The following is an 8,943-nucleotide window of genomic DNA, read 5'->3' on the forward strand; positions in this document are numbered from 1 at the left end:
TCGGCACTGTGAGAGGCCATGGAAGGCCATTGGTGAAGGTGCAGCCTCAGTTGCAATTGACGGCTCAGGACTTGAGTGGTCATGCAATGTTTTGGAGATGCCACTACCATGAGATGACCACCAAGAACAGCAACAGTGGAGTACAGGCATCTGGAGCCTGGATGACGACGTGTGAGCTACATAGGGCATGGCTGGAGAAGTGACCCAAGCCCTTGGAGGAGCCCAGAAGATCGTGAGTTGGATCCCAGACATTGGATGGTTAGAGATTAATTTTTGCTTTTGATTGTGACTGTGCCCTGATATTTTCCCTCTTGAAGGAAGAAACTATTTTAGTGGAGCCCACAGTTAAGAGAATTTTAATTGTAAAAAGACTTTGGATCACAAAAGATATTGGACATTTTAAAGCAATTGACTGTTAAAGTTGTTTAGAACTTGGGGATAAATAAGAAATTAAGGGTTGAGGCTTACTAGTAATGTGTTTGTGTGTCAAGTTAACAAGGGGTCAATTGTATTGGCTAGTTTTGTGACAACTTGACACAGGTAGAGTTATCACAGAAAAAGGAGCTTCAGTTGAGGAAATGCCTCCATGAGATCTAACGGTAAGGCATTTTCTCAATTAGTAATCAAAGGGGAAAGGCCCCTTGTGAGTGGGACCATCTCTGGGCTGGTAATCTTGGTTTCATAAGAGAGCAGGCTGAGCAAGCCAGGGGAAGTAAGCCAGTAAGGAACATCCCTCCATGGTCGCTGCATCAGCTGCTGCTCCTTGACCTGCTTGAGTTTCAGTCCTGACTTCCTTGGTGATGAACAGCAGTATGGAAGTGTAAGGCGAATAAACCCTTTCCTCCCCCACTTGCTTCTTGGTCATGATGTTTGTGCAGGAATAGAAACCCTGACTAAGACAGTAGTCCGGTCCAATTACAAAACATCAAGCATGAATCAGGACAGGTAGTAAGATCCAACAGAAAGCACAAGGAACCACTGAATTCATATGAAACAGAGGAAGCAGCCAAAATCCAACAGAAGTTCTTTGGTGATTTATCCTTTATGTAGTGAAGAGCAGCAGAGCTTTGCAGGTCCTATCAATGCAGAAGCGCCCTCTCACTGTCTGTGGGGTTCTATTTATCTTCTTTCTAAATATCACCCAGCTTCTCAAGCATCTGCTCTCAGCAAAACATCACATGCCCTCTGACAAGAGCTTCCAGCAAAACATTACATGACACAACTGAAGTAGAACTTGCACTTCATCTTCCTGAGTGACATAGCCCAGAACAAAAATGATATGCATAATATATACTCACTTATAAGTGGATATTAGCTACAAAGATACCCATGATACAATTCAAAGAACTAGAGACACTAAATCAAAAGGAGGGCCCAATGGAGGATGCTTGATTCTCACTCAGAATGGAATTAGTCATCAGAAGTGAATGGAGGGATGAAGGTGGGAGGGGAAGGGAATTGGGAAGGATATGGGGATGAAGGATCAGGTGTAGGGAAAGCCTGGGAGAGAGGGCCAAAAGAGTGAATAAAATTTGGTGGTGGGCCAGGTTGAGGAAGGGGATCATTTATGTGATATGCTGGAGATCTGGGATGGGAGAGGATCCTGGGAGCATATAGGGGTGACACTACTTGAGACTCCTAACATTAGGGAAGATGGAACCTAAAATGGTTACTTCCTGTAGCCAGGCAGGACTCCCAGTGGAGAGATGAGGATGCCAATCCAACCATAAAACCTTCAACTCAAAATGTGTCCTGCCTACAAAAAGTGCATGGACAAAGATGGAACAGAGACTGAGGAAATAGCCAACTAATGATGGGCCCAATGTGAAACCCTGTCCATGGATAAGAACTATCCCTGATAACTCTGTTAGGCTTCCAGACAAGCCTGTTTTAGCTGTCCTCTGAGAGGACCCATCCAGCGGCTCTCTGAAACAGATGCAGAGACCTACAGTCCAACATTATTAGCCAGAGCTGAGGGAGTATTGTAGAAGAGTTGGGGAAAGAATTGTGTGATTGCGAGAGGGTAGGGACTCCCCAAAAGACTAACGGAGTCAACTACTAACCTGGACCCTTGTGGATTTCCAGAAAGGGAACCACCAATCACAGAGCATACATGGACTAGACCCACCAGCTCACCTCCCACATATGTAGCACAAAGGCCGTTGGCCTTCATATGGATCTCCCAAAGACTGAAGTTGAGGTTATCCCTGACCCTGTTTCAGGACAGTGGAGCCTGAGTCCTGATCTGGGCTGCCTCATCTAGCTTCATTGGAAAGGTATGTGTCTACTCCTTCAGTAACTTCATGTGCCAGTGGGGGTTGGTCGGGGAGGAAGGATGTGGTGCACGGGGAGAGGGGCAATGGGAGGGAGCCCTGGGAGAAGACTGGCGGGGGGGGNGGGGGGGGGNGCTTCGATTGGGATGAAAAGTAGCTAAATACACAAATGAATGGACAAGAAAGAAGAAAGAAAAGTGTCCTTGAACTCACTGACAGACATATTTTAAAGGCAGAAAATGACAACGACCTGTGCTTCTCAGGTGTATTCCTTCTTTTGATGCCCATCAAAATCAGTACAAATGAGGTTTCTGCATTTTTTTCGTGGCCTCTTGACATGCACACAGCCCAGACCAGGAACTGAATGACATCACCCAACACAGAACCCTTCAGAGTTTCCCAGAACGACCTGTCTAACATGACACGGTTCCTGCCTGAGTCTGTTAAAATCAGTGAGTCGTTCATTCATACCATTGCTCACGGTAACATTAGGATGAAATGAAAAGAGCCTTTGAGGAAAACGGCAGGACTGCAAGCATAGGAGACTGGACTCCTCCCTGAGGAAGAGGAAGGAACCCCACGTTGACAGATTACTGACTGGATGGCTGTGATACCACATGTGAAGGTCAGAGGTAGATGCAGTTGTCATTTCCATTGGCAGAGTCAGATGTTCTGAAAACTTTCAGGGAAAGTCAGACAGTCCCATGGGGTCAGGACAGAAAATAACAGAGAACAGTCAGAACACAAAGAAAGCTAACATTCCCTGCTAGTCAAGCAAGACAGAGAGAATGCCCCACCCTAGCCCCTTGCACAGTAAATGTAAGCAGGATCCTGATCTTCAACACAAGTCATTAACAAAAGGAAGCTAGTGAACTACTAGATTGGTAAGGTTTTAGGATTAGGAAGATATCAAGTGGATGGATTCCTGTCAGGTCACTGGTGCCCAGAACTGAGAGCAACAGAAGTAATTACAACAACCAATACAGTATGCTTTAAAAGTCTTTTAAAAACAAGGAGTCTCATGTAGCTTAGGCTCACTTGAGTTGGCTATGAAGGAGAGGATGACTTTGAACTCCAGGATCCCTGACTCCTCCCCAAAACACAGAGATGAATCACACAATAGGCTTTAGCTCACTTTCCTATCATAGGGCTGATTAATACAAAATATACGACTATTTGGTGCCTGTAAGTTTATATATGAGCACCCTGCTGTACCCTATCTATGTTTTAAGGAATGTGTTTTGGTGTACAAGGTAGCATGTGATTCCAGACTTCATATACTGTTACATTTTTCCTACCGATTAGCATCATTAACTAGGAAATGTTTATTTGTTCTAGATATGGTTGCAAACTCATTGAAAATTCCAGTAGATAGGACAAGGTGGTCCGAAGCCCATGCTTCCTGAATGTAGACTTGAATGCTGTAAGTCAGGTTCCAGTCTGGTTCAAAAACCCTTGGTTTGACTGAAGAGTGATAATATAAGCAAGATCACCTGAGATAGGGGGAGGGGCTGTGGAGGAGAAATTCTGAAAACACATACTCACACACACACACACACACACACACACACACACACACACACACACAAATACCTGTGTGTATTCTGTGAATGCAAAACTCTTGTAAGGAGTCTGTGGGTGCAGAGTCTGATGGCCCACGTGGAAGTTCACTGAGGGGCAGAGCCTGGAATTCTGCAGGTTCAGGGTTAGCTGTCTTACCTTGGGCTGGTTTTACCTTCAGGGACAGTCAGTCCTTGTCTCACTCTGTAGTGGGCCACACAGCTTGTGACAATAGATAAAAACCTCCCAGAATCCACTAACTAGGCAGAACATGAGCTTCTATCAATCCAAAAGCTTAAATCTCATCAGATTGTATCTTAGACATTGAAAATATCTCCAAAGTCTCATAGTGCATGCCTCCATCAGACTCACATCAATGCATTTTAAATTTTCCTTGGTCAATAACATTATTTGTTCTGTACAACCATGAAACTGATTCCATGTTGGAGTATGGAATTTGGTTTAAACTAAATCTATGTTCTCAGATCATGCCTACTCAAATAGTCTGGACTAAACTATTTTTTTAACCCTTCAAGAGAAGAACTGTGCATTTTTGCATGAACATAAACCTACTATGTGTAAATCATAAGACCCCAAGTGTGCTACGGCTTTTGAAATTTATCTTACAGCTTTTCAAAATATTTATTTATTTATTTATATGAGCATTCTTTTGCTTACATACAAGAATAGAACATCAGATCCAATTATAGATGGTTGGGAGCACCAAGTGATTGGTGGCAATTAAACTCATGACCTCTGGAAGACCAGCCAGTGCTCTTAACCACTAAGCCATCTCTCCACCCCTATCTCACAGCTTTTCAAATACAGTTGAAAAACTTGGAGAATTCTTTCTAAAACTATTAAGGGTGCGCCAGTAAACCTGAATGTCACATTGAGGGACAAAGGAAAATTTAAGAGAGTTCAGACACTGCTGATAACTTGAACACAAAGAAGAAAAGCACATGAAGAGAAAACAATGTACAGACCCTGGCAGATTAGAGAGCAATGTACAGACCCTGGCAGATTAGAGAGCAATGTACAGACCCTGGCAGATTACAGAGCAATGCACAGAGCCTGGCAGATTACAGAGCAATGCACAGAGCCTGGCAGNCCTGGCAGATTACAGAGCAATGCACAGAGCCTGGCAGATTACAGAGCAATGCACAGAGCCTGGCAGATGAGCAGAGCCATTTCCCGCTTCCCTTTCAGACTTTCCAGCCCCATCCTGCGATCTCTTATCACATTAAGTCGTCTTTCACGTCTGAAAAGGAGTCCAAATTTTGGACACAACACATACTCAGAACTGTTGAGGTATTATTGTCTAGTGATGTTTAATATTTAGTGTAAAATCCTATTTATTTGGATTGTGCAAACACTGGTTCATACCAACTACAAGATTATTTTGTGGTTTTATAGCCATGTATTGTCGCATTCAGGTCACAAAGGTGTCTGTCTATTAGAAAATCTTATTTGAATCAGGGCATCCATGAGTCTAACAATTCATTCCAAAGGAACAGGAACTAACATCCCACACAACAGTTTGTCCTCCCTCACAGGATTCTTGCTCCTTGGACACTAGTAACTTTAGGAAGCGGTTTGAGCTCAAACCAGTAGTCTCCTGGACATAACATACAGAGGGCGCTACATGTCCAAGTGCTCTGAATGTCCTGAGAATCTGACTACAGTCACGTGAGAACGGGCCAGCTAGGTAAAGATGAGTGCGCTCCCGTCAGCATCTCAGAACAGGCAGTCAGCAGACCCAGCCTGCCCTTGCCATCCTGTTGTTTTCAACCGTCTCCCCTTCAAACCTGTGCCCAGGCGCAGCGGCCCAGCTTAGGTCAGCACAGCATCTCCAGGTCAGCAGCTTCCTGCCTCACAACAAGCCCGAGCCAGCTCCCTCCTTGCCCTACCTGCCACCCTGCACAGCCCCTCAGACCTGAAAGATGGCGCTGCTCCCTGCACCAACCTCCATGTCAGAAATCCAGATGCAGCGCTGAGCAGGACAACTGCATACATTTGAGGAATGAAGTTTGAAGAAAGAATAAGGAAGTTCGATTCCGGCGGCCCTTTCTGATGACGTCACAGGACCCGGGACTACACTTCCCACAAGTCAGATGGAAGGACTTACAGGGACCCAAGGAAGAGATCGTGTGCATTGCCTGCCTTGCAGCCCATCTGTGGGCAGCTGAAATTGGAAAAAACCAGGCTGCAGCACGTGGGCAATCACAGGGAAATTGGGCTTTTAAAAAAGTCTTAGAGACAAGAGCTCCGGGGTAATGGTTAGTTCATATTGTTGTTCCACCTATAGGTTTGCAGTTCCCTTTAGCTCCTTGGGTAATTTCTCTAGCTCCTCCCTTGGGGGGCCGTGTGATCCATCCAATAGCTGACTGTGATCATCCACTTCTGTGTTCGCTAGGCCCCCCGCATAGTCTCACAAGAGACAGCTATATCTGGGTCCTTTCACCAAAATCTTGCTAGTGTATGCAATCTGTATCAAAAGATGGCCTAGTCGGCCATCACTGCAAAGAGAGGTGCATTGGACTTGCAAACTTTATATACCCCAGTACAGGGGAACCTCAGAGCCAAAAAGGGGGAGTGGGTGGGTAGGGGATTGGGGGTGGGTGGGTATGGGGGGACTTTTGGGATAGCATTGAAAATGTAAACGAGGAAAATACCTAATAAAAAAATAAATAAAAAAAAAAGTCTTTGGTCACAGAACTTGATGTTAGCTGATCCTTTCACAGTAATGTTTATCTCATTTCCTTGTTATCTCTGCTAAAACTTTGTGATTTTAAAGCTCCGGTCTTTTGTTTGTTTGGTTGGTTGGTTGCTTGGTTTAGCACAGATCGACTTATGGAATATTACTACCGATTGGAAAATTCATGCTTTCATGGTTTACTTAAAATATGAAAGCAGGAAGTTAATGTAGTAGTGGGCATTATCTCTTTAAGATGCTATCGAAACCATCCCAGGTACTTAAGACAGAATTGGAAATCAATGTGAGTCACCAAGTGTTTTCTGAGCACTTGCTTTCCTCCTGTGAATCTCTCCCAAGAGGAGGGGCAGAGCTCCTAGGATCACAGTGGTCTGTGTACCGGCTCTTCGATTTCCCTCTCTGTTTGGTTTGATGTTTCTTATTGACTTTCCTGTCTCCACTGATCCTGTCATCATTCACATTTGATAATACTTAAACATTACTGGTAGCTGCCTTGCACTTCCCTCACTTCTCCTAAGCAGAACACTGAGATAGTTCCTCCTGGAATACAAAGGTAACAGAAATATGTTCATATCACTGTAAAATGAGGTCGATGTATTAAAGAAGTTAGACTGAAATTTTGGAGTATTGAGAATTCCATCTCTTTGTGGGAAGGTTTATTCCTGTGTAGTTCATGCTTGAGTTAAAGTTACAAATGGCATTACAGAAAAGACTTCATACTTCCCTGAGGCACAATAGTTCAAATGCAAGCTGTTTCAGAGCAGAGACTGTGCGAAATCCCTATCCAATTCTTCTCTAGGGAGTGTGTTTGCCTAGGGATCAGAACAGATTCCTCAACTTAGAAAAACTAGAGTCAACAAGCAGTACATTCACATGGACTTTTGATTGGCATGTCTTTTAGAATGAGGTCATGAGTGGTCTGTCCTCCCCCTGAAGGGTGCAGTGAAGGGCATTGTCAGAATCCACAAGGACTTAACATTTCTGAGCATAGTTAGTTTTCCAATATGTGTATGTGCTGAGGTTTGGTATAGTGCTATGTATTGTAATACTAAATTCTAAAATCGAAGGTCTAAGCTTACCATGGACCTCTTACATTTAAAAGGTTCTGTTGTGCAAACCTTGTTCCTTGATTGAAAACTATTAATTACATCAAATTGGGTACAGCCTATTACTGGAAGGACTAGAGGCAGGTGGCTTTTGAGTTACCTGGTATGGGGTGGAGAAGGGAGGGAAGGAAAAGAGGCCAGGAAAAGGAGGAAGAATTGGTGAAGAGGAAGAGCTGCCATGTGGGGGGGTACATGGCTGGGAGAAACTTTAAGTATCTGAAGTACACCACTGGGAAGGTAGCCAAGAAAGCTGTTAGAAGAAGAGTAAATTAGAGGTTGAACCCCAGTAGTTGTCAAAGCCTGATGAAATAACCTCAAGTCTGAGCCTCTTTTACTTGTAAGCTAGTCAGGGATAAGCCTTTATGAAAGAAAACATTTACTTGGAACTGGCTTACATTTTCAGAGAGTCAGTTCAATATCATCATGGTAGAAAGCATGGTAAGGTTTAGGCAGAAATGAGAGGTCTACATTTTTATCTGTAGGCAGCAGAAGGGGTCTGTCTTCTGCATACAGCAAGGAAGAGGCTCTGGGTCACACTGGGCAGACTCAACCACATATATGAGATATCCAAACAACACCTCCTGACATGCTTCCTGTAGCAAGACTATATCTCAAATGAAGCCATACCTACTAACAGTACCACTTCCCATGGACCAAGCATGTTCAAACTAGCACTGTCTCCTTGTCATACAATAATCAAACCACTAAAGATTAGAATCAGTTCCTCAGGAAATAGACAAGACTATGTTCTCAATAAAATACGTAGACTGACTGAATGGATGCAAGGGAAAAAGACCATCCTGTGACCTATAAGAAACACACTTAAACTTCAGCTATCACCACAGAGAAATGTCTTATAAAAATAATTTCCAAGCAAATGGACCTCAGATGTAAGCTGGTATAGCTATTCTCACATGTCCAAAATAGAATTCAAACCAAAATTAATCAAAATCAAACTAACCAAACAGGGAGGGACAGTTTAAACTCATCAAAGGAAAGATCCACAAAGATGATGTTTCAATTCTTAACATCCACATCACAAATGCAAGAACACTCACGTCTGTAAGAGAAACATTACCAGCATAATACCACATTGGCCCTAACCTCATTGGAGAGTTCAATACCCCATTCTCACCAATTGTCAGGTTATCCAGCCAATAGCTAAACACAAAAACACCATCACTGACAAACATTAGACCAAATCGACCTGGAGGGTATCTACAGAACCTCTCTCCCCAAACCGAAAGAATATACCTTCTTTTCAGAAAGCTCCCATGGAACTTCCCCC

General features: G+C 43.7%; 1 protein-coding gene across 1 annotated transcript in view; it reads right to left on the reverse strand.

The window, feature by feature from the left end:
* The window catches only part of LOC110308537, a 58,243-nt gene extending 52,156 nt beyond the window's left edge, over positions 1-6,087 (reverse strand). Inside the window, 1 exon segment of the mRNA XM_029468233.1 lies at positions 5,770-6,087. Within this exon segment, the coding sequence (XP_029324093.1) occupies positions 5,770-5,805 (36 nt within the window). The 5' untranslated portion in view covers positions 5,806-6,087.
* Positions 6,088-8,943: the final 2,856 nt, after the last annotated feature.

This window comes from Mus caroli, chromosome 13, assembly GCF_900094665.2.
Source record: "Mus caroli chromosome 13, CAROLI_EIJ_v1.1, whole genome shotgun sequence".
NCBI classification, from domain to species: Eukaryota; Metazoa; Chordata; class Mammalia; order Rodentia; family Muridae; genus Mus; species Mus caroli.